We start from the raw sequence: 26367 nt of genomic DNA on the forward strand, positions 1-26367 counted from the left end.
AAAATCGTGCTGCCCTTGTCACCCGCTCACTACATGAGGCTGCCATTCACGCTTTTCCCCACACCACCCGCTCCACCCGCCCACCACCCATTGGAAATAGTTGGTACGATGATGAGTGTAAGGCTTTACGCCGTCAACTCAGATTCGAAACTGAGTTTGGGTCACCCCCTTTACAGCTAGATGCTGCATTTCAGGTCATCACATATCTGTACCGAGTTAGGGAATATGGGGATTATACCTCGGGGCGTAGCAGGCTACCATGGATAGCTCTATCCTCTTCTATGGCACTTGCAGCAGGAGGAGACCAGAGGTGCTGGTATGCACGCACAGAGAGATGGTTTGAGCGATTGGGGCTCCACATGGATAGACTACCTCCCTTTCAGTACAGCATGGATGCTCCGTTTTCTCCCCTCTTATCACACTAGGTCAACCAGGTTATCCATGAGGATCTACTACAGCTACACACATTTCGGACCTGGTTGGGACCGAGTGAACTCCCAGTGAAGCTTAGCTTCTACAGAGATCACTTCTTACATATCACAGCGGAGGGTTTCATTGACCCACCAGGATACACACAGATTCAACTACCCCACTTGCTGAGGATCTCTCTTGGGCAGTTCCAGGTCTCTTCACACAGACTCCGCATCGAGAGCGGCAGAGCAGAGCGACTACCCAGGGAGAGGCGCATATGCACATTGTGTGACATGCAGGAGGTTGAGACAGAGGAGCATTTCACCTTCAGGTGTCCTGTGTACTATGAGATCCGAGGATGTTTCCATTGCTTCTTCAGGGATAGTTACGGGATTTTGGCTTGTTTCCTCTCCTACCCAGACCGGCGGTGTTTGGCAGGTTTCATTCATGAGGCACTTAGACACCGCGAGAGGATACTTGGAGCACAGAGACAGGAGTAGAGTTCTTCCTCGGTTGATCCCTCTTAGAGCTCTATCATGGAGTTCTTTCAGCTAGATCACATGGACCCCCATGAGACGAGGCCTCGACATGACCGTGACCTGGAGCATGTGACCCGACAGCTCAGACAGTGGGTCGACACACAGATCACACTCAGGGACATCCCCTCCTTTAGAGTCGGAGCCCGACTGACGGGGGTCACAATAGCCCTAGTTAGACGTAGAGCTACGACTAAGAGACGTGCCAAGACCGCTCCTCTGAGTGGCCGACAACACTCTATTTCCGACTTCATGCCTCCACTGCCCCATCCATCTTGATATCTTGCTGCTGCCGATGATGATGATGATATTGATGACGATGCTGAGACTGATATATAGTTGACCATCGACATGACTATGTTGTACTTAGGACTTAGTACTGTTATTCTGCATTTTGGCATTTTGCATTGGTATGGATGCTCATTTAGTAGCTCCACTACCACAGCTTGTTGTATCAAGATTTTCACAGTCTCATAGACCCATCGGTCTTCCAAAGACTTTAATAAACTTTCTTTCTTTCTTTCTCTCTCTCCCTCTCTCTCTCGCTCTCTCTCTTTCTCTCTCTCTCTCCCCCGCTAGCCCCTCCGCTTAGCCTCTCCCGCTAGCCCCTCCCTCAGCCTCTCTCTCCCGCTAGCCCCTCTGTTCAACCTCTCCCGCTAGCCCCTCCGCTCAGCCTCTCCGCCTCAGCCTCCCTCACCTGCTCAGCCTCCCCGCCTCAGCCTCCCTCACCCGCTCAGCCACCAGCAACGCCACCACAACAGCAACCAGCAGTCGCCGCCACCAGAAGTCACCATCTGCCTCAGCAAGGGACACGTAACCCAAGGGTTTGGGCTGAGCCCCAAAACCCAACCCTGGGGGTCAGTTACAGCAAGGGCCGCCTGAATATATTCAGGCGACTATGGATGGGGATGCCAATACACTTGTGGCCTTCCCCAAGATCAAGACACTTGTCTCGACCCCGACAAAAGCACTATATTCCTCCATTTTGCAGCTCTCCCCTGGCCTCCCCCCTATGTGTTTGCAAATAACTATAACTGATGTTTTGGTGTTCACCTTTTGGTGTGTGTTTGTCCCATAGGCCCATGAGGTCTCCCGAGGACGTTAATATATCTTTCTTTCTTTCTTTCTCACTCTTGCATTCTGCTCCCTCTTACTCTTACATTTGGTATCAGAGTAGGTTCTTCCTACCCGTGCTTTAGCTGCTCCCGCATTCTGCCCGTACAGCTCCCGTCGGAGCTCAATTCCGTACAGCCCGACCAGCTCATGTACAGCTTTGTACGTTTCCGTACTGTCTTCCATCGCCAGCCCGTCCGTACAAGCTGACCGTACATCTGCAGGTCGTCGTACAACAGACGCCGTCCATACAAGTCGTCTGTACATTGTACGGATTCCGTACGTTGACTGCATGTCAGATCCGTACATCTCTGTATGGGTGTACAGATTTTGTACGTACATGTTGTACAACTATACCTTGGCATAATGTCAGTTTCGTACAGTTTGAAGGCATCAGTACTTCGAGAAGCTTTTCTTTGCAAGTGATCTTTGGAAGGCGCATTCTTGCAGACAACCATTGTTTGGTTTAGTTTTCTGGGAGCACATTTGGGGCATCCTGTTTAGTTCAGGCATTGCAGTCATGTTGCAGAACGTGCTCCAGAAGTTTGGGGCTTTTTGGTTCTGCTTGCAATCTTGCAGACAAAATTTGGGGCTTTTGCAGATATTTGCAAAATTTGGGGCTTTTGGTTGATTTGCCGCCTTTCAGGTGCAATTTCTTGTAGGAATTTGGGGCTTTTGCATTTTGAATGCAATTTGGCAGTTGAAAGGTCATTTTTGGAGATTTGCTGGCAGTTTTGGACTCAGTTTGAGTCACATTGCAGACATTTGCCATTTTTTGCAGATATACTTTGCAGATTTTTTGGGCATTTGCAGAGCATTTTGGTGCACTTCTAGCCTTTGATAGGCTGTGACAGCAATTGTCATTGTGGGCAGAATTTTTGGCAGACTTTGGTTGTGCATTTTACATCCCAGGAATGGATTTTACTTGTCTAGTTTGCTGCATTTTTTAGTTTTCTGGCAGAATTGGCTCGGAACAACCCCAATGAGATGTTTGGAGTCCTCACACAGGAGGATAAGTTGGATGGCACCAACTACTCCTTGTGGAGTTTTATGGTTCGCAACATCTTGATTGGCAGACATCTCTGGGATTATGTTAATGGAGATGAGGCAAGGCCAGAAACTGTGGCTACACCTGTCACTCCTACAGCTGGAGGCAAGGATAGAGGTCAAAATGCAGGACAAGTGACTGGAGCAGTAGCAGCTACCCCAGTGGCTCCCACAGCAGAGCAGAAAAGATGGGGTTCTAGGGATGCACAAGCTCTTTTAGTTATTTCTCTTTCTGTCAAGAGGTTTATTATTCCTCACATTCGGACATGCAAGACCTTGAAGGCAGCTTGGGAGATTTTAGAGAGTATGTTTGCAGCAAGAAATGATGCCCGAGTTTCCTTTCTGAAGAGAGAGCTATCTCATACACATATGGATGAGGGAGATTCCATGAGTGCTCACCTCACAAAACTTTAGGATTTGAGGGAACAGTTGCTGAATATAGATGAGGTTATTCCGGATTCAGAGATGATTACCACCACTCTGAATTCTCTTCCTGAGTCTTATCTCGGTTTCCACACCTCGCTGAATTTGTCATTGAGGGGGGGCAGCAATCCTCTCTCTTTTCACGAGTTGATAGGACTCTTGTTGCCGGAAGAGCAGACAAGAAAGAACATGGTAACAAGGGCTGGTGAGCATGCCATGCTTTCTAAGTTCAAGCCCAAAGGGAAAGGGCAGCAAAAGCAACATGGAAATCAGCCCACACATCAGCATAAAGCTGATTCAGGATAGCCCTCTTATAAGGCTAAAGGTGATGCAGATAAGCCTAAGAGGAAGGGCATTTGTCACTACTGCAAGAAGCCAGGTCATTACATTGGTGAATGCAAGAAGCGAATAGCTAAGGAAAAGAAAAGGGATTCAGGTATGGTTGTCTTAGATGCATTAGCTCCTAATGCACACATCATGGAGGGGATGTTACAGCCAACTTTGTGGAAGAGCACTATACCTTTTTATCTTGCATTTCAGTTTTTTCAGTGGCTAGTCCAGATACTACAGCCACTCTTGAGGATCACCCGTATGCTTTCTTGACTTGCAGCTATGACCCTTCAGGATGCATGCTCTTTCAGTGTCAAAGGGACACTGAACACTTGGTATTTTGATAGTGGTGCTTCTAAGCACATCATTTCTAGGAAGAGTCTTTTTGCATCTCTGCATGCACCACCTACTAAAAAGAAGGTGACATGTGCAAATAATTCTTCTTATTCAATATGTGGAGTGGGTGACATCATACTCACATCCACGGATGGCACAGATTTCAGAATTATAGATGTTCTTTATGTGCCAGGTATAAAGAAGAATTTGCTTCTAGTGTCCTCTCTCAATCGAGGAGGATTTCAGGCCATACATGCTTGACCTGGCTGCTCCCGTTGCCCGCCATCGCCATCGCCATCGCCATCCTGCCTCTAACCTCCCCTCCATCTCACCTCCGCCCCTGCTACAGCCGCCTTTCCGCCTCGCCTCCTCTCTGCCTCGGCCGCCGCTCCACCACTCCGTCCCGTCTCCTCTCCGCCCTCCTCCTGCCGCCTCGCCATCTCACCTCGCCTTCAACGCCCCTTCCTCCCTCCGCTCCACCTCCTCGCCCGACGCCTCCTCCTCCTCCCTTGCCTTCTTTTCACCGCCCTCCCGCCCCTTCACACCTTCACTCCCGCCTCCTTTCTCGTGCCTCCCTTCCGCCCTCTTTTTGAAACCCCCCCCCCCCCCCCCCAAACTGCTGCTCCATCGTGCCCTCTCCGCTTCTTCTTTTCATCCCCCTTCTTCGCCTCCGCCCTCCCGCATTGCCTATTCCCCCTCGCCCCGCCTCCCCCTTTTTCCTTCCTCTCTTCACTAGCAGCAGGAGCATTTGTGTTTGTTAGAAGGAAGAAGATCTTGGTGGTGACCTTTGGTCTGTGGCTAGAGGGGCTCTATGGCAGCACCCTCGAATCCCACAGTCATTAAGGTCCTTCTTTCTCCAGCCGACAAACAACAGGTTCTGCAAGCAGTTCAGTCCCTTCAGTACAAGGCGATTGTGGGCAGAATTGTGGGCCTCACACCCACAAGGCAACATGTGCGAGAGTGGATCGAGGCAAGCTTGGCACTAGAGGGCGACCACATTCAGGAGGTCACCATCTATGGGAGAGGCGTCTTCCTCATCCAGCTGAGCTCCTCCAATACAACCTTGACACTTATGAAGCAGAGTCCCATTCTCCTTGGCCCGCATCTACTGTACCTCTTTCCTTGGTACCATGGCTTTATAGTGGAGGACAGAGACACGACACACCATGTTCCACGCTTCCGGTTATGCTTCGCTTCCCAGGGCTTCCAAAGAAGTACAAAGCTATCGTCCCCTCGACATTTGGCACAGTGCTCGAGTCTCCGTCAGATTCGATAGTAGCAATGGTAGCAGATGATAGGGTACCTGGGATAAGACTGGTGGTTGAGAGCCCAGAGTTTCTCCCAGAGTTGATTCTTCTAGAGACCCTTGAAGGGGGTACACTTCGCCAGCGAGTGGAGATTTCCAGGTTACCAGGCCAATGTCTCCACTGCAGACTGATGGGTCACTTAGCCAGAGATTGCCCGCGTGCCATGGACGAGTGCCTCCCCCCCAACCCCCGCAGAGTAGGTAGAGTCAGCAGGCCCGAGTCCATCGCCCTCTCAGGCAAGAGCAGTAGGAGTCTCAGACCCCCCTGGGTTACCTCCTCAGAAGGGGACAGGACCCAAGTTAAAAAGAAAAAGAAACCAAGCAAACAAGCCCGCAAGCGCCGCAGGCAGAGAGCCAAACGCAGAGAGAAGGACAGGGTTGATCGAGAGGGCCCGGAGGAGAAACAGCAGGAGCCACCTTCCCTAGAGCGGAGGGGGCCACCGCCCAGCTAGATGATCCTCCCGTTTCGAAGGTTCAGTCTCCGCACTCACCCTTGCATCAGCAGCGAGCCCTAGGAGCTCCAGATGCGGCGATGTCAAAAGTTGTGGATGCTAGTCCGACAACGGCTACGGAGGAGCGGATCTAAAGTCCCGACAAGCTTAATCAGTAGGGGGGACATGCGGTCATCCTTATCCCTCCTCCTCCCCCTCCCCCTGCCCTTCCAGATCCCTCCCCATCTTCCTTTCCACTCCCCCCCCCCCCCTCCAGGGTTCCCCCGCCCCCTTCCCCCCCCAGTTCCCCTGCTATGATTACTCTCACCACCCGTCCCCCTCCCTCCGCCCCCCGCTCCCCTACCTCCCCCGCCACCCCCCTCTCCACCACCGCAGTAGGTTCTTTCGCCTCGACACCCCTACCAGCAGGCAAGGGAAAGATGACGCCCCCTTCAGCGTCCTCATTGTAGCAGTTGGTCCATTCAGGGAGGGATCCTGAGGGACGGGGCTCATCCTCTAGGTCAACAGTTCCCAACCTCCAGCCTGGGCGTCCCTTGCCACGGGACTTCTGGAGGTTAGGACCGTGGAACTATCGGGAGATTCCAGACTCATATCCTCTACCATTGGAGGTAACGCTCATGATCCTACAGCCCCGGAAGGGGGGTTTGATCAGTGCAGTGGCCTCTCAGACACACCCTATTTGGAGATTCTAGTTTGCCTCCACAGGGTTGGAGAAGTGGTCCCCACCTTTAGCACGCCCATGGTGCGGAGGTGAACTTTTAGCTGAGCTTCACATGCGAGGAACCGATGTGTGGTTTAGCGGTAGGAGTAATCAGATTGCCGCTGGATGCAAAGGTGGAGCAGACATACTACTGGCTCCTCTAGAAGTGTGGGGAGCTGTTTAGGGTGGAAGTCTCCTTCATGATGAAGTGGGCACGGAGGATCGGTATTGAGCTGGTATCCACCCTAGTACGTCATCGCACGAACACGGACTATTCGCCCTCCAAACCCCCGGCAAAGTCACACAAGGCAGTTTTTCTGGAACAGAGACCCACCCACCACAGGAGAGCCTTGTTCTCGGCACCCCCATCCTCATGAGTTGGACCATAGTGAGTTGGAACGTGCACGGGCTCCACGACCGTGCTCGTGGCCAGCCGTAGTACCTGATACTCCGGGAGGAGTTGCAGAGGGTAGTGGTAGGGCAGGCAGTGGACACTATTTGACTAAGGAGCACATGTTTTCAGCATCAGACATCAAACGATGACACCACCTTCTCCAAGGGAGAGGTCCAGAGGAGTGGTCCCCCGCAGCAGGATGGAGCGGAGGGGTCTGCATCTCAGTCTCATAGACTTTGGCTTCAGAGGTCTGCGATCAGGGCGAGCTCATTCTAGGACGGGCAGGTTGGATGGGAGTTCGGACAGGGGAGTCTAGGATTGGGATCTCGAAAGAGCCTTGGAAGCTCCTCTTATAGCGAGGGCTTCTAAGAAACACCCCACGCACTGGGAGACAGTGGCGGCCTTCACACAGATGGATCTTCTCAGAGGCCCCCCTTATGGGGAAGGGTTCCCCCTTGATGAGGAGCCTTCACAGGGTTTGACAGAGACTGGGAGGGGGTCTCATTCGTACTCCGCTCAAAGGCAGAGAGGACTTTGAGCGCCAGCCCCTTATGTGGCACCCAAAGATCAGAGATCAGGAGGGGCGTATGCTTGGACAACAAACTCACATTGGTTGGGCACAGTGGGACAGTTGTCTGGCCGGGTCTTTTGGCCATTGGAGCAGATTACCCATGGAGGCAGAGGTGAGGCTTGATACCCTAACGCATTTGCGAGGGGCAGGGCATCGGATGAGCGAGATTGACTTAGCCATTCCTGAGTCCTAGTGGGAAGGACTTCGCGTATGGAGAGATAGCAGATGGTTGGGGTAGTTTTCCTGTATTGGTGTCCCCTTGAGGATGTAGATGCAGCAAGGCAGCACACACCCCGACTTCTTCCGTGTAGGATCTGGAGTCCTACTTCAGCCACTCACTGAGAGAGACCTTGAGACGGATGGGAGTCTTGATGGGATTCACTGGCAGATGATCAGAGTGGTGGGACGTTTGGGGAAGGAGTGGCACATTGACCCTCCCAGTATCTCAGAGCATGATGCCCCTAGATGGTGCCTTTAGCTGTGGGAGAGTTGACTCCTGAGGGAGGTCCAGTGGGATCCTGGAGAGTGGTTCTGGCCTTCCAGGGGCAGCCTAGCCGAGTAGGTGGATGAGGTGCTCTTCTTGTCCTACGCCACACAGATTGGCAGGAGGCTTTAGATGGACTCGTCGAGGTGGACCCCCTCGAGAGAGAGGCATTGGGTGACCCCGAGAATGCCCCAAGATGTTCGCTCTAGGTTTTGGACGCGGTTGTGGTCCAGTTTGCGGCCGAGGAAGATATCCTACTTCTTCTGGCTGCGCCCATCGGATGATTGCCCATCGGACCGTGGTTGGAGTAAATGCGAGTGGAGGGACAGTGCCATTGTTGCTCCGTTGGTGTCCTGGAGACTATCTTGCACTGCATGTGGAGCTGTCGTAGCGCAGCGAGGATTTGGATGGGAGCCCTCAAGATCATGAAACGCATGGAGAGTCTTCAGAGAGACTACACCTGGGGGATGGTGGCCTAGTTGACAGAGGGAGGACATGCGTTTTAGATTGATGAGATCTCCCCAGCTTACCGAATACAGGGTCAGAGCATCCGCAGGATAGCACTCCATGAGGCAGTCCCTCCTGACAGCCTAGCTCCTCCTCCTAGGGACGACAACGTTTGGGAGGTGGTAGCCAGCATCACGGTGTGGAACATTTGGGTGGCCCGTTGCAATCTTGTGATGGGTGAGCACGGTTCCACCCTCAACTACCCTAGTAGCCATTTGGTAGGACGTCATATGCACACTACGATCCACGTGGGAGCGTGGGATGAGGGATTCAGTGGTTGTATAGTCCCCCCACTTGGATGTTAGCCCCAGTACCAGAGATCCCCTAGGTAGTGAGCTGGGTTTCTTTGGAACAGGCGGGTTCTTTCTTTCAGCCTTTTTCGGTTTTTTTCCATACTTAGCACCTTCGGGGCTGTTGTCTTGTATGAAATCTTTCAAGCTTTAATAGAAGGTTCCTTTCTTTGAAAAAAAGGAAAGAAAAAAGAAGAAGATTGTAAGCGTATAGCCACTCCCATGGAGCTGGGGCTGAAGCTTACTATGTATGATGCAGGTGAATCAGTGGATGTCACACCAGGCTGTTGGATGCCTCATTTATTTGTGCAATATAAGGCCGGATATTTAGTATGCAGTATCTCAGGTGAGCAGGTATATGCACAGCCCAAAGACAACACATTGGCAGGCTGTAAAACATTTCTTCCGTTATTTGCAAGGCACAAAGTCTTATGGCTTGATGTTTCCTAGGGGGGGGTGACTTGCAGATGCATGCTTACAATGACTCAGATTGGGCTGGAGACTATGATACCAGGTAGTCCACTAGTGGTAATTGTTTCTTTTTGGGCAAAGCTTGCATTTCTTGGTTGAGCAAGAAACAATTTAGAGTGGCTACTTCTTCATGTGAAGCTGAGTACAGGGCAGCTTTCACAGCGACAGTTGAATGTGTTTGGCTGCGTCGTTTGTTTGTTGATCTTCATCTCTTATTGGGGGGTCCCTCTCCAATTCTCACTGATAGTCAGAGTACTATAGCAGTGGCAAAGAATCCTGTGTTTCATGCTCGCACGAAGCACATTGAGGTTCATTATCATTATGTCAGAGAGAAGTTGCATGCTAGGGGGTTCAAACAGACAATCAACTATGGACTAGTGGCCTACCCTCTCCTCCAAGCCCCCCTCAACTCCTTCAACATCCAACATCCATCAAGGCTCGGTACTGTACAGTTGCAGCCATGACACCCTCTCCATATGCACGGAATAACCAACAAGAAGGCTTAAAATGATCCATCCTTGGGCAACTGGATCAGATCTTTTATCTGCACCAGGCAGTGAGAGAGCTACGATTGGAACTGGCAGAAGTAAAGGCTCGACTTCACATTTTGGAAGGGCTTGGTAAGCAAGCAGTAATTGATGAGGCTATAAAATCTTGTAAGGATCCCCCCCCTACCCTGCAGCTAGTCTCTATAGTCAAAGATCTTGTTCACACTGAAGTACAAACTGCTATGAAGGAAGTGATTGTGGAAGTGGACACCAAAGCATGTAATTCAGATATTCAAGCGGAGATTAAAGAACACGAAGCTAGATGTGATGATGCGCTGAAGATTAGAATAGGAGGACTCCCAGAAGATTGGTACAAAGAGGAGTACACATATAGTGAAATATTGACAATGATCAAAGCAAGCTTGCCCAACATTGAATGGGTGGATGATGATGAGCAGGATGATGACGACTCCAGGCCAGCTTCTATTTTGCACTATAAAGGTCATGCTATCCTTACACTAAAGTCAAAAGATATGCGGATTAAGCTTCTTCGACAATCTTACAAGTTGAAGGGCACCAAAGTATGGATAGCAAAGGAGTTTACACAAGCTCAACTTAAGATTAAGGCAACTGAATTAGCTAAAGTTAGGGTTGCCAGAAAGGATGGAAAATGGGTAGTTTACCGTGAAGGCGTAGCACTAATCAGAGAGTTCAAATCAAAACCAAAAGACTCTCAGTCTTAAACTGATGTATAGGTATTTACTCTTCCAGACTATCATGTAAGTATTCTAAATAATGTGGGTGGCTTTTTGCACTCCTCGGGAGCTGCCATGTGCCCTCCCTAAAGCAGATGCACTAGAGGGTTTCTTGCTGTCCCATAGACCTTTTGGTCTCCAGTGGATGTTAATAGACTTTCTTTCTTTCTTTCTTTCTTGCATTCTGCTCCCTCTTACTCTCACAGGTCTACACCCAGAGTTGGGCCTTGATGACGTTGGTGGGCTAGCTAGTTACTACTATCCATGATGGAGTTTATGGTTTTCAACCTTGTGAGTGACTGCCATGAGATCGAAACTGCACTATTGGTTGTGTTTAACAGGATGAGTTTGGGCATATTCGTGGATTCATCTAGATATAGATCATGATTCATGTGGTTGTGGTGCACATATATTCACTCACAATGGCTGTTCTAACTGATTTGAGTTTCTTTAACAGTCAATGTGAAACTTTTGATACCTTCACATTTGTACTTGGCAGTAACGCAACTTGACGATGTATACATGCTATAAGACACTCACTATAGAGGAACAAGGCCCTCTGACTGATGCTTGCTATTTAATGCATCAAATGGGGAAAAACTTGAAAATAGAAAATATCCTGCTTAAGTGTTAACAGATGCTTAGTGAATCCCGAATCACTAATTTGAAACATAATATTGATAGATCTTGCTTGAAAAGTTCCTGCTCACCTTGCAGGGATCCTCTAGAGCAGCCACTGCCAGGAGAGTTACTTTTTTCAGAGTTTGAAGGGGATCTCCTTTCTTCTCTGAGTTTCCTTCAGGGTTGAGATGGCATTTTCAGCCTCCGCCTTGGTTCTTTTTTAGCTCACCTTGAGCTGTTTTTTCCTCATGCATTGTATGATGTACTCCCGCATTTGAGCTTACTCTCGCAGTTTTCATTCATACTTGATGAAGTAATTTTCTTGAAAAAAAAAACAAGGTGAATGATTATAAATCATTCATAAGGCCTGCCCTAGATTCAAAATAGCAAGGAAGATGTGCAGTGCGGAAAAGAGGGCGGAGATGATGAATTGAAAGCGAGTGAGCGAGAGAGAGAGAGAGAGAGAGAGAGAGAGAGAGAGGGGGGGGGGGGGAGGGGCTAAAAATGTGGAGGGGATCGTAAAATCATTTCAGATTTTTTGAAAATTGAAAATGGCTATTTTCACTTTGTTGTGAATCGCCTTCACTTAGTCCTTCCTTTCGGCAGGCCAAAAAAAGTTCCTGCTCACCCATTTATCTCCAAGGCTCAGCGTTGCATCTTCAATGGATAATACTCATGCTCCCCTTTGATTGTTGTTAGGATCAGTTTTTTCAAAGAGTCAGGCTATAGAAATGAATTTAAACATGAGCGTTGAAATAATTGATAGCCCGTGCTGGGGAAAAAGTCACAGGCCATCCATGTCAAATTTGGGGTTTCCTCGTTGCTCATTGTGTATCAAAAATATGAAATCATGGATGTAATATTCAGACGTGGAATGTCTGTATTAGTATGTAAGGCCTGAGGCTTCTGAAGTTTGTTGAAGTGCTATTATTTATCTTCAAAGAGAGGATGCATGTCAAGGTATAGGATTGGAACTGTTCTATGTGAATGGATTATTACAGTCCTTTGGCCTACAGTTTTTCCAAAATGCAGTATAGCTAAAGTGCTCTCCAGTTTAGCTCTTGAACTGCTACATAGCTGATAGACATCCGTGTGAATTTCAAGATCTCCGGCAAAACTGGTCCAGTGTAGCAGTGGCACTTCTGGGTCTGGGTTTTGTTATTGGACCCCTTTTAGATGGTGTTCATTCTAATGTACAACTGCAAATATACGATAATGGAGCAATTCATGTGGGACCTCTTCTTACAAATGTGGTGGTATCTTCTTTGATCCCTTCATTGCACTTATAAACAGTTGTTGGAAATTTACCTATCTCCTTATGTCTATCTGATTCTTGACCACTTCCACTCTAAATGGTCAAGTCATTAATGACAAAACTTTTTGGGGGTTAATGCTGAGATTATGATGTTCTTTGTACCATGCTATATTGGAAACACTTTGAAATTTGAAAATTTCTGGGCTTAAAGTTTCAACACACCTATAATTTTGCTTTTTTATGATAGACTATAACAAAACACTTGTGATGATAGAGTGTATGGAAATCTTTGTGATCTTTTGGTAGACCTATGTGGAACTTAAAATCTTCCAAACTTTTGTGATTTGTTTTGGTCGTAGTGTTGGGGTAAAGGCACATTGCCTACCCTTATATTAAAGAATTAAAGTTAGGACACCTATGACTGTCTTAAGACAGTCATAGGGTAAACCTAATCCTAATAAAACTTAAGTGAGTTTGTGGTGTGGCTCACTCATCACTTCACACCCGCACTAGTGTGTCTCTCTCTCACTCTCCCTCGCTTACTACCCTCTCAACTGGTATCAGAGCCTCCCCTCCCAAGCTTCCTCTCCCTCGCTTACTACCCTCTCCGTCCGGACGTACGGACAGTGCCATACGACCGTACGTCGTCCGTACAGTCGTACGGACGGACTGCGACAGCATCAGGGCGGCGCAGCAGTCAACGGCGCGGAGGCGACGGTGCGGGAGCAGACCAGGGCGACAGCGCGGTGCAGTTCAGGGCGCAGGCGGCGCATTTTGCAGCTAGGGCGGCGCTTTTGCGCAGGCGGCGCATTTTGCAGATAGTTGCAGCTCGTGGTATCCAGCACTGTGTGGGCTGTGTCGAGGGCAGCTCCAGGGCGGCCTGCATCAGGCAGCTGTACAGAGCGGCGCACCTACTCCAAGGATTGCCGTACAGTCGTACGGATTTCCGTACAGCTGTACGGACGACGCCGCCACAACCACAGGCAGTTATACAGATTTTTTTTTTCGATCTGTGTGCAGCAGGGAGGTACATATTCTTGGGATCTGTGTCCAAAGATTTTTTTTTGGGGGAAGCGTGCTGCTGCAAGGACACAAGTACAGCAGGACAGCCGGAGCTTCTATGCTTTTACTGAGTGAAATTCTCAGTTTTGGGTGAAATTATCAAAGGGCTTTTGCCTAGATGTGTTTGCAGTCTATGCCTTGAGGCAGTGTGTAGCCAGGGAGCACACATTTGCTTTATTTCCGCAGTGCATTTGGTGACATTTGTTGCAGGTCACATTCTTTGTACACACTCTGAAAATCTCAGTTGAGCCACGCTTGGTCAGGGCGCATCGAGTTTACTCGGTCCCTAACTGCCCATCGTTGACAGTGCTCAAAAGATTTTCTTCTGGGTGTTTGTACTTTGTGGTTTGTGTTGTTACTGAGTACACAAAGGCAGTCTATGCTTTGCACATTGTCAGGTACAAGAGTCAGAGAGATTTTCATATTGCTTGCTACCTCATTGTTGAGGTGTTCTCCACTTGATTCAGGTGTCAGATCAAGGGGCTTTTGCCCAGACTTTGTTTGATTGCACTTGGGTTACCGACAGAGATCTTCAGATGCATTTTCTCCCCTTGGTATAAGGGTGATTGCTTGGGATTTATCCCATTTCCTGTTGCAGGTTTTGTGTGACAGGCTGAAGAGTCATTTACTGTTTTTGGGGTGTCAGTCAAGTATTTTCTGCAATTTGAGACAGTGACATACCTCATCTGAGGTGGGAGAAGTGATCAGTACAGTCAGTACAGCAGTGTTTACAGCAGTCTGAGTGGTTTTTGTCAGATAATTATGCACTGTTAAGCTCTTGTTGAGCAGCAGCAGCAGTCTGAAATTACTGTTTTTATGCCTCTTTGAGCTCAGAACAGTTTGTCAGAAGGTACAGTACTTGCAGGGACATTTACTGTTTTGCTGCAGATTTTACTGACAGTAAAAACAGCACTTTTGAGAGTGCTACTGGCTCTTGAATAGAGCAGGCTTTTCTGAGAAATCAGAACTTTATTATTCAGTCTTTTTACTTCCAGGGAGTCAGGTACTTTCCTCATCTGATATGGCATCAGGAGGAGGTGATTCTTCAATTCTGAACATAAAGAAACTGGAAGGAGCACATAACTATGCATTATGGGCAGAACAGTGCTTGAATGTTCTTCTGTTAAAGAAGATTGCTAAGCCCATAAGGGTAAAAGGTGTCAAGCCATCTGATATGGCAGCTGATGATTGGGAAGAGCTTGATTTGTCTGCGAGGGCAGCTATTATGCTCACTATTTCAGACACTCTTGTGTTCAATGTACAGGCTGAAAAGACCTCTTATGGTCTATGGCAGAGACTAGAGGAATTGTATGCCCAAAAGAGCTCAGCCAGTAAGGTTTATTGGCTGAAGAAGCTGGTCGATCTTCGCATGAAGGAAGGTACAGCTATGACCTCACACTTGAGTGAGTTCAATGCTATCTTTACACAGCTGATTGCACAGGGGTTGAATCTTGATGAGGAGTTCAAGGCCACTTTCTTGTTGTGTACCCTCCCTGAGAGTTGGGACACTTTCAAGACGACCCTGTCTAATTCAAATGCTACTCTTATGTATGCTGATGTAGAGAGCTCTCTCCTTATGGAAGAGATGAGCAGGAAGAATAATGCGGGCAGCAAGTCTTCAAATGCTTTGCAGGTACAGGATAGAGGCAGGACTCAGCAGAAGGGGAAATCTGCTAGTAAGTCCAAATCCCGCAGTCAGTCCCGTGGCAAAAAGGACATTGAATGCTTTTATTGTGGCAAGAAGGGACATGTGAAGTCGAAGTGCTTCAAGTTCATACGGGATCAGAAAGCCAAGAAGGCTGAATCACAGGATGCAGGAAATGCAAGCAAAGGCAAAGGCAAGGCCACACTAGTTGAATTGGATGCAGTGAATGTTGCAGCAGAGGACAGTGACAGTGACATACATGATGTTTTATGCTCTTCTGCTGTAATAGCACATGCTTTGGTTATTGATGGCCATGACATGCACACCTGGCTCTTGGATTCAGGTGCCTCTTTTCATGTTACACCTCACAGGGAGTGGTTTACTTCCTACACAGGTACTCATGGAGTTGTTCATCTTGGGAACAACTATGCATGTCAAATTGCAGGGATTGGCAGTATAAAGATAGTATTTCCTGATGGACAGTCATTTATGCTTGATGGTGTTCGCCATGTGCCGGAAATCAAGAAAAATCTGATTAGCACTGGCTTATTAGATGACAGTGGTTACCACACCACATTTGGGGATTCCAAATGGGTGATTACTGATGGCCAGACAGTAGTGGCTGAGGGTTTTAAGAGTGATACCTTGTACCCTCTTTATGTTTCCAGTGTCGGTAATCATGTTGTTGCCATAACCGAGCTGCCAAAGGTTTCATTGTGGCATAGCCGGTTGGGACACATGTCTGTTAAAGGAATGCAAGAACTGTCACGTTTGGGTTATCTGCCGTCTCTTTCATTTTCAGATTTGCCTACTTGTGATCATTGCATATTTGGCAAGCATTCTGTGACTCCTCATAAGAGGAGGACTCCCCAGAATAGAGCACCACTTGATCTAGTGCACACTGATTTGTGTGAGATGCCACAGTTATCACTAGGGGGTGCCAAATATTTTATTACTTTCATTGATGATGCTACACGTAAGGTGTGGGTCTATTTCTTGAAGCATAAGGGAGATGCCCTAAATGCTTTCAAGAGGTTTGTCGCTCAGGTTGAAAATCGGACAGGTCGTAGGCTAAAATGCCTCAGATCCGATAATGGGGGTGAGTATGTGTCACATGCTTTTGTGCAGTTTTGCCAAGCTAAGGGCATCAAACAGGAACTCACAGCCCCTCATAATGCATCTCAAAATGGTGCAAGTGAGCGGATGAATCGAACTATTCAGGAGAAGGTTCGATGTATGTTGTCTTATGCTGCATTACCCCATGGCTTTTGGGCAGAAGCCGTGCAAACAGCAGTTCACATTATTAACAGGTCACCAAATAAGGCTTTGGAATTGAAAGTGCCAGAGGAGGTGTGGTCTGGCAAGCCACCCTCATATAAGCACTTACGGGTATTTGGCTGCGAGTGCTTTGCTCATGTACGCAAAGATCTCCGCACCAAACTGGATCCAAAGTCTATCAGATGCATCTTTATGGGATATGGTGATGAAGGTGAAATGGGGTACAGATTATGGGATCCCGTTAAACGGAAGATTATACGCAGCAATGATGTCATCTTTAAAGAAGATTGTGTACACAAGGAACCCGTGCAACCTGTGGAATACAGGCGGGTTATTTATGATGATGTTGGACAGCAAAGAATGCCTATTTATATGCAGCAGCAGCCTGCTGCAGATCACCCTGTTCAAGAGGGTATACAGGCTGAAAATCAGCCAGAAAATTTTGCCAATAATGCACCACTGGATGTGCCAACAGATGGGGCTGTAGAACAGCCAGATACGGTTGTACAGCCACCTGATATGCATGAAGACCAGGCTGGACAGCAGCCTAATCCGGAACAGTTTGTTAGGAGGAGCACCCGTGCACAACGGCCTCCTGCCAGGTTTGTTCCAGGAGCCAATAATGTGGCTGATTTTATCATGCTGACAGATTGTGGTGAGCCTTCCAGCTTCAAGGAAGCTATGGGAAGAACAGAGAAAAAGAAGTGGGAGAAAGCCATGCAGTCAGAAATGGACTCTCTACTTCAGAATGATACATGGGACTTGGTGCAGTTACCTGCAGGCAGAAAAGTTTTGCCATGCAAGTGGGTTTACAAAGTCAAAGTGGATTCAAATGCTTTACCGAGGTATAAGGCCAGATTGGTTGCCAAGGGATTTAAGCAGGAGAAGGGCATTGACTTTGATGAAATCTTTTCCCCTGTAGTCAAGATGACTACTTTGAGAGCAGTGTTGGCTCTTGTTGCTCATGCTGACATGGATTTATGTCAGATGGATGTGAAGACAGCTTTTCTTCACGGAGATCTCCATGATGAGATCTATATGAGTCAGCCAGAGGGATATGCTGTTAAAGGGAAAGAGCAGCTTGTGTGTAAGCTCAAAAGGAGCTTGTATGGACTCAAGCAGGCGCCAAGAGAATGGTACAAGAAGTTTGATGCATTCATGCAGTCCCAAGGGTATCATAGGTGTGAAACCGATCATTGCTTGTACACCAAACGGGCAAAGGATGGCAGTTTGATGCTACTCATTCTATATGTGGATGACATGCTTATTGCCAGTAAATCTCAGCATGAGATTAGTGCTTTGAAGAAACAACTGCATAAGTCTTTTGACATGAAAGACTTGGGTGATGCAAATCATATTCTTGGCATGCGTATTACTCGTGACAGGTCCAAGGGACTTTTGTTTCTGTCACAGAAAGAGTACATTGACAAAGTACTGCAGAAATTTAAAATGGAGGGGGGGAAGTCCATTAGTACCCCGTTGCCTCCACATTTAAAACTCAGCAGTAAGGACAGCCCCAGATCGGATGATGATAAGGCTGAAATGGCCAAGGTTCCGTATGCATCTGCAGTTGGATCTTTGATGTATGCCATGGTTGCCACTCGTCCGGATATTGCTTTTGCGGTGGGAGTCATCAGCAGGTATATGGCAAATCCAGGCAAGCGGCATTGGGAAGCAGTGAAAGGTGTCTTGAGGTATCTCAAAGGTACCAAAGACTTGTGCATATGCTATGGTAGGCAGGCTGCATTGGTGCATGGTTTTACAGATTCAGACTATGCAGGGAATGCAGATAACTGGAAGTCTACTACCGGTTATATTTTTACATTTGCAGGAGGTGCTATATCATGGGTGTCTCGGTTGCAGAAATGTGTTGCACTATCAACCACAGAAGCTGAATATGTTGCAGCCACTGAGGCTTGCAAGGAAGCAATATGGCTTACTCGGCTGGTGGGAGATTTGGGCATTACAGGAGATATGCCAGTTCTGCATTGTGATAGTCAGAGTGCTATCATGTTGGCAAAGAATCCGGTCTTTCATCAGAAGACCAAGCACATAGAAGTGAAATATCATTTCATCAGGGAGGTACTGGAAGACAAGCGTCTTGAGCTTGTGAAAGTACATACTGATGATAATCTTGCAGATTTGCTCACTAAGAGCTTGCCTACAGAGCGGTTTGCACATTGCCGCCACATCATGGGATTAGGATGAGACCATTCTTACTTTATGGTCTTGTATACAGTAACTGTATATTGCTGTATTTTTATTCTTTTCTCCCCTTTTGGCACATTGGCCTTTAGGTGGGAGGTTGTTGGGGTAAAGGCACATTGCCTACCCTTATATTAAAGAATTAAAGTTAGGACACCTATGACTGTCTTAAGACAGTCATAGGGTAAACCTAATCCTAATAAAACTTAAGTGAGTTTGTGGTGTGGCTCACTCATCACTTCACACCCGCACTAGTGTGTCTCTCTCTCACTCTCACTCTCTTGCTCCCTTTCCACTCTTCTTCCCCCTCTCACGTAGTAGTATAGTCCTTGGGGTATATTTCAATTGCGCAAAGGCCCACACATCTTCATACGAAGGAATTTTAATCTAGGGAAGCCCATGTTCTTGGCTGAAGATTAAGACTTGAGTACAACTGATCCTGCTTCCATCAAGGCAAGCAAACAGTAAAGCCTTGCAATCTTTAGTACCCAAGGCTACTATGCAAGTAAATCGGGTGGAGTAATACACATACGACCATGCCAAAACAATGGGCCTACATTGAATACTGGATATTGAGGTCTGGAAAAGGAGGCACTATTTGGTGACTTATAGACTTGCAGTCCTGAAAATTGGACCTTTGCAAGAGTGAACTCATCCAAGTTGAATCAGCAAAGTTTGCTCTACCTATCCCTCTTGAACCAGCCTTTGTCCTACTGTAGAGAGGGGCTGAAAGTCTGCTGTCCTGCAGAGTTTTTAACAGCCATCTAGGGATTGCTCTAGCTTCTTGTTGAGCAGCCCTCTCCTCTCTAACAACTTCCTACACATCCTTATGTGTGATAGATGTTGGATATTTTTAGAGCTTGTAGTGTGAACAGGGTTATAGCTTTGTTTGTATGCTAGTGTGAACATATTGGGTAGGTGTAAATGGTTCGGGTGTGTGTGACATCATCTATGATGCCAGTGAGATTCTCACAATTTATGAATTTGTGTGAGGCTCCCTGTGCCTATAAAAGGAGTCCCCTTATACTAGCAAAGATATCAATGATAATCCATTCAGTTGCCTCAGAGTCCTCCGTTGGCATTCTATCTTGCACTTCATCTTCCTTGTTGCAAGTGCTTTGATTTCCATCATCATATCAAAGCTGCAACCTTTGTAACCTCATGATGACATCGTGCTCAGCCTACTCGTCGTTTCTCTTCGTGCGGGCAATTTTTTTTCACATATCTTGCATCGGTTGTCGTGCACGGCCTCACCTACATTGTTGCTGATTTATCCCTAAGTACGCCACCTACGATGCTGGCTTCATGTACCCCAACTCGGGGTTGTATCTGCTTATCGATTCTCAATGTCTCTATGATGGGTGCCTTCATTGATGTGTATCAAACAGAACAAGGGAAGTTTTTTTAAAATCATGTTACTTTAAATGGCACTTGTTGACTAAGTTTGCCAGGTAGGGAAGCCTAACTTGGTAAACTTTTCAACAAATACCGTTCAAAGCGACATGATAAAAAAGAACTTTTCTCAACCAGTCTGATATGCATCAATGAGGGCACCCACCATAGAGATATTGAGAATTGATGAGCATATATAACCCAGAATTGGGGTTTGAATAAAACATTTCCAGATAAACAAGGGCACGAATCAGTCAATGAGATCCGTTGTCAATAGCTGGAGTTGGCGCACAAGCAGTCATGTTGACCTTAAGTCCTCGCAAAGCAAATCTCGGAAAGACTTGAAGGTATATTCGAAAACAAGATCACTAATTCTAAAATTTTCTTGAAACTTAAATTCTATGACCTAAAATGAGTGATGGTTAAGAGCCAAGTGACCACTTAGCAAAGTTTGGACCCCTAGTCTGACGATCAGCCTATCTCAAGTGTGAACCTGGTGATGATGAAGCAAGGTATCGCAAGTATGTGAGGTGTTCATCACTTAAGCACACCCTTGAAATCCGTCGTGTGGCAGCAATGAAGACCTTATGGCTCTGCTCCTTTTGAAAAGGACAGAAGAACAAGGAAAATCACAGCAGCAGCACTGATTATGATAAATCCTTTTTAGGAGCACAAAAGTGGAAGACCCATAAGAAGATTCAGTGTGGTACTGTAAGAGAATGGGGCATAAAGAGGCCAACTGCTTCAAAATTTGGATAAAGAGCAAGAGGGTCATCATGTAAATCTTGGTGTTTAAGCCAAAGAGGAACCTACGGAAGAATTGGTGTAAATATTCGCAGCAACAACCATGGTCCACCTCGAGGAGGTAGACATTGATTCAGCATTCTAGCTGCCTTTATATGTGAGTCAATAAGGGTTCTTTGCCCTGCCCTGGGTAGTCCCCCTAAAATGATTGTTTTTATGTTTTGTGTGTAAGCCTTGATTCTATAAAAGGCTCTAGATTTATTTAGGAGCCAGGGGGTGACTTATGTGTTGGCCTTTCCACCTCGGTTGCGGTGTGTGATTCTCTAGAGGACTATCATGACACTGGAGGTGTGCATGATGAGTTGGCTTTGACACATCCTGTGATGAGACTGGGAGGTAACATCTTTCTTTCGTATCAGGTCTCACCACCTTTGCTCTGAAGGGGAGTTTGTTGGGTATTTTCGGAGCTTATAGTATGAATATGGTTCTAGCTTTGTGTGTCAGTGTGAAAGGGGTTGTGGTTTAGTAGGTGTGCCAGGGTGAACAAGTGTGGTGCAAGTTTGGTAGGTGTGTATCACACATCTATAGTGTTAGTGAGATTCCCATCACTAATATCATTAGTGATGTCTATGTGTGAGAAGATAAGGCTTCATGTGCCTATAAAACGAGGCACCATTGTACTAGCTTAATAACATCAATCTATGCAGTCTCTTGCCTCAATCATCATGTAGTCTCTACATTTGTCTCCTCGTCATCTATAGCCTCCATGCATTCCAATATGGCTATGGTTCTTTGATTGCTTTTCTTTTGTTCTAAACTTCGTTTACCTCTTCTCTGCAGACTACTTCCTGGAGGCCTTCTCACATGAGAAGTAATTGCATTTTTGTCTGCCATATGGGGAACCCGCTTCGAGAAAACTTATTTACGAGTGATGCACTGTATGCTAATGCCATGATATCGAAAAAGAGAAGCACTACAGAGTTGTTGTGAAGCTCGATGAATGCTCCAGACAAGGAAAGGAAGAAGTACATGGAGCCATCACAAGTACTTAAAACCTCAACATTTGTCGAAAGAGAAGAAGTGAACCGCTGAATAGAGGTTGCTGCTGCTAACGAATCAGAAAGTACTTAGAGAAGCACCCAAAGTAAGGATAGTAAGCCAGGTAGGCAGCAAGATAATGCCCACAAGAAAATTACGGGCAAGAAGTGAGCAGATTTGGTGCTGGTCGGATAGCAGGAGCGGATATCTTAAGCGAGACCAGATATGAAGTTGTTGGGGCAGAGCTGGAGGAGAAACAAAAGACAAATCTGATGGCGGTGGCAGCAATAATAACAGGGCTAGTACATCAGTCATGGTGGCTAGAAAATTGGGGAGAGGTGAAAGCGAGAGTGGGGCACTGTCGCGGCAAATTGAAGGTCCATGGTGGGCACATCCACAGATTGCATCTTTTCCATGCGTGTGGCAACAATAAAAAAGATGACGTAGATTTGCAGATGGGTCGATTGAAAGCTATTTTGGCTGTGCTGAAGATAGTGTACACGAGACGGTTGGCAGGGAGAGACTTTGCCTTGACGGAATGAAATGATTTGTGAAAGAGAGCTGACCATTGAGCTGGAGCAGCACATTGATTTTGGGTAAATGGAGGCCGTCAGTTGCTGAACGGATGCTTAGGAGCAGCCCAATACGGGAGTACATCCATTAGGCAAAAATTGTTGAGCAGTAGCAAGATAATCAGCCGATATAGATATGCAATGATAGAAAATGTTGGATGCCTCCAGTTTAGGAACAGGTCGTGGTGATTGTTGATTGCTGCAGAAATCCTTGAAACAAAGGCATCCATGGACAGCATGTGAGGATGCAAATCAGATGACAGGCAGTCGTTTATGAGCAACAGCTGGCTGCCACCAAGGTTTTCTCCCATGAATGATTGGAGCAGGTAACAACAGCTGGCCACCGCCAAGGATTTCTCACATGAATGATCGTGGAGAAGATCGGCACAGGAAGCAGCTCTGATACCATATCGTGGAAGCATTGATTCTATAAAAGCCTTGCTATCAAAGCTAGGCACAATCCTATCTAACCCTGATTTTGCAATCAACACTCTTCACAATAGATCTGATATGCTATGCTTGTCGATTGTCTGCTGTCTCCATGTTGGAGGAGCTACAGCTTTGCTCTTGTTGAGTTCTGCCACCTGAATCAGCTGAGGGTTTCGATCAGTTACACTGAATTTTTTGGGGGCAGAGCTGGAGATCATTTTTTTTCCCTTGCTCGACGTTCTCGCATATGTCAGCTCTTTTTTTATGCTGCCACTATTCTAGGCATTTCTGAGTGATGTTTTACTGTCCAGCTTTGACCATTTCTTTGCCGTGCCCTCATATTCAATGAAGATTGTTACGATTTCTTAGTTACTACTCCTGTTAAGAGCATGCCCTATCATCTGCCTGCCATTCTCGACAATATTCAGCAATGCCCTGTTTTTCGTCGCCATTATGGAGGATCTACCCATATTTTTCCTGACTATTGTTCAAGAGCTGAATCCTGATCTGCCAATTGACTATTACTGACCACCCGGCTGTCTTTTCTCTTCCTGATTGAGGTCATTGCCACTATTTGCTAAGGAGATTTGCTGGCTCTTTAGTGCTGACTTTTTTGTTCAATATTATGGCAAAATCATACTATGCATCATTAAGTTCTTTGGAAGCGAGATACCCACATGGCAGACAAAATGCTACCTCCAAGTCTCATCACAAGATGTGTCAAAGCCAACTCATCATGCAAACCTCCCCCATGATGATAGTCCTTTAATCACACAGTGCAACCAATGTGGCAAGGCCAACATTTTAGTCACTCCTTGGCTCCTAACTGGGTACAAGATAAATCTAGAGCCTTTTATAGAACCAAGTCTTACACACAAAACACAAATACAATCATTTGAGGGGGACTAAGCAGGGCATAGAGCATTTATTGTCTCACACTTATAAAGGCAAATCTAGACTGGCCAGTCTGTGTCTACCTCCTCGACATGGACTTGGGCTGTTATTGCAAATATTTCCTCCACTTCGACGGGTTTCTCTTCGTCTTCAGCAACAAGATTTGCATGATGGTTCTCTTGCTCTTTCTCCAGATTTTTGAAAGAGTTGGCCTCTTTATGTCCCATTTGTTGGAAATGGAAGCGATAAAATGGAGCTGAAGCAGGCTGGAATGAAATTGCAGCAACACAAAAGAACTACAAAGCTAGGGTAGTCTAGGATGCATCCTAACCGGGGTCAAATATGTGTGATGACTAACTCACCCACCCACAAACTCAACCTCTAACTGAGCTTAGGGGTAAACAATAAGGAAAAAAGTGCCCCTAGCTCCTTATTACATAAATTGGCCATTGCCTTAGGAAAGATAAATATTTATAACACCCCCTTCCAGTGACAATGTCACAATGCACAAGGTAAACATCAATCACCAAACGGACATAAGTTTAAAGCTTTGCAAAGAGCCTCGAACTTTGGATGAGGTAATGCTTTGGTGAAGAGATCTGCTACATTTTTTTGTTTAGGGCAGAAGACTAAGTTGATGTCCCATGCACATAGCCACTCCCTGACATAATGATAATGAATTTCAGCGTGTTTCATAGGAGGATGAAACATAGGATTCCATGCCACTGCAATGGCACTCTATTACTGCCTCAGTGAGAATGGGAGTAGGCTCCTCCAATGATGCATGAAGATCACCTAGCAACAAACGCCTCAACCAAAGACACTCAACTGTGGTCGTGAAGGTTGCAGCCCTGTACTTACTTCACATGATCAGGCAGCCCATCATAGACTGTTACTTGCTTAACCAAGAAATGCATGAGTGCCTAAGAAAGAAACAATTACCACTAGTGGAGCGACGAGTATCAAAATCACCAGCCCAATCTGAATCGCTATAAGCATGTAAGTGAAAGTCATCCCCCTAGGAAAGAGTAAACCAAGAGAGTGGGTGCCTTTCAAATTCTGAAACACACGCTCCACAGCCTGCCAATGTGAAGTCTTTGGGCTTTGCATAAACCTGCTCAACTGGGACACTGCATACTGAATGTCAGGACATGTATTGCATAAACAAATGAGGCATCCCCAGCCTGGCTGTGAACAGAGAGGCATCAAAAGGTTCATTAGCATTGTGACCGGACATTGGCTCCATAGGAGTAGAGACGGGCTTGCAATTTTGAAATCTGAGTTGTTTTAGGAGCTTACCAATGTACTTGATACCTCTATCGTCTTATATAAATTGGATGCCCAAATAGTAGTGAAGTAACCACCCAAATTTGACATCTCAAATGTCTAATGTAATTCAGCCTCAAAATCTGCAATTTTTGTAGCATTAGTACCAGTAAGCAGCATGTCATTGACAAAGAGAACAATGATGAGCAAGTCCCTCCCTCCCTTCTTGACATAGAGGGTGCTCTCATGTGGAATATTATGCATTCTGTGGCTGGTCAAAAAGGCATCTCTCTTTGCATACCAAGCTCGAGGAGCTTGCTTCAAACCATACAAGGCCTTTCTCAGCTTGCATACTTTGGCTTCCTTGCTGGGTTCTACAAATCCAATGGCTGAGAAACATAGACCTCCTCCTAAAGGTCCCCATTCAAGAATGCAGTTTTGATATCCAGCTAATGGATCTTCCATCCAGGATATGTGGCCAATGCAACCGCACACCTAACGGTGGTCATACGAGAAGTGGGAGCAAAGGTTTCATCATGATCTATGCCTTTTCACTGTGCATACCCCTTTGCCACTGGAAGAGCTACCTATCTATAGAACCATCTGATTTTCTTTTGAGCTTGCACATCCACTTTGTGCCAATTGCCTTCATGCCGGTAGGCAAGTCCACCAACTCCCAAGTGTGGTTTTTCTTAATGGAGTCAATCTCCAATTGCATTGTCTGCATCCACTGGACATTGTTTCGTGCATCATCAAACAGTCAGGCTCATCTTCCCCAAGTCTGCTGCTAACCCACGTAGACTCACAGTAATGGGCATCCTTAGTGTCTCTAGTGCCACTCCATGTATGGCTAGGAAGTGGTGCAGAAAGCTTGCTGTCCTGAAGAGTGTGGAGTAGCCAACGAGGTGCTGAATTTTCTTCCTGCACTGCTGTAATTTCACGTGCTTCGGCATCATCAGTCTCTTCCTGAGAACAAGGATCAGCCATAGGCTGAATCGAGGCATCACCCACTGGAGTATCTTGCTGCAAATTCTGATTTTCCATTGGTATATTAGGTGCAACATCAAAGGAAATGGACAGCAGCCCATTAGAGGGCTAAGAAGGACTTTGATTTTTGACAAAACCAACAAAGGGAAGATCTGCATTTTCAGCAAATAAACTCCCCGACTAGTGATAGCCTTCTTGGGCACGGGATTATAAAGTCTATACCCCGTGCTTTCACTGTTGTAGTCAATAAATATGCACTTTATTGCCTCGTCATCAAGTTTGCCACGCAAGCCTCGCCACCCTCTTGGAGCCTTCATCCCTCACTATGCCACATCATCATCTTCTTCCCCACCTCTCTCCTTATT

The 26367-nt window shown here is 46.7% G+C and overlaps 1 protein-coding gene across 2 annotated transcripts in view; it reads left to right on the forward strand.

The window, feature by feature from the left end:
* Positions 1–26367, forward strand: part of LOC147883032 (insulin-induced protein) — a 118101-nt gene that overhangs the window by 13069 nt on the left and 78665 nt on the right. For both annotated transcript variants that reach the window (XM_087399682.1, XM_087399683.1), the window contains exon 2: positions 12340–12491. In XM_087399682.1, the coding sequence (XP_087255808.1) occupies positions 12340–12491 (152 nt within the window). The remainder of the gene's footprint in view (positions 1–12339; positions 12492–26367) is intronic.

The sequence above is a fragment of the Dipteris shenzhenensis genome, chromosome 28 (genome assembly GCF_047967505.1).
Source record: "Dipteris shenzhenensis isolate YYH24624 ecotype China chromosome 28, Dip_SZ_1.0, whole genome shotgun sequence".
Taxonomy (NCBI): domain Eukaryota; kingdom Viridiplantae; phylum Streptophyta; class Polypodiopsida; order Gleicheniales; family Dipteridaceae; genus Dipteris; species Dipteris shenzhenensis.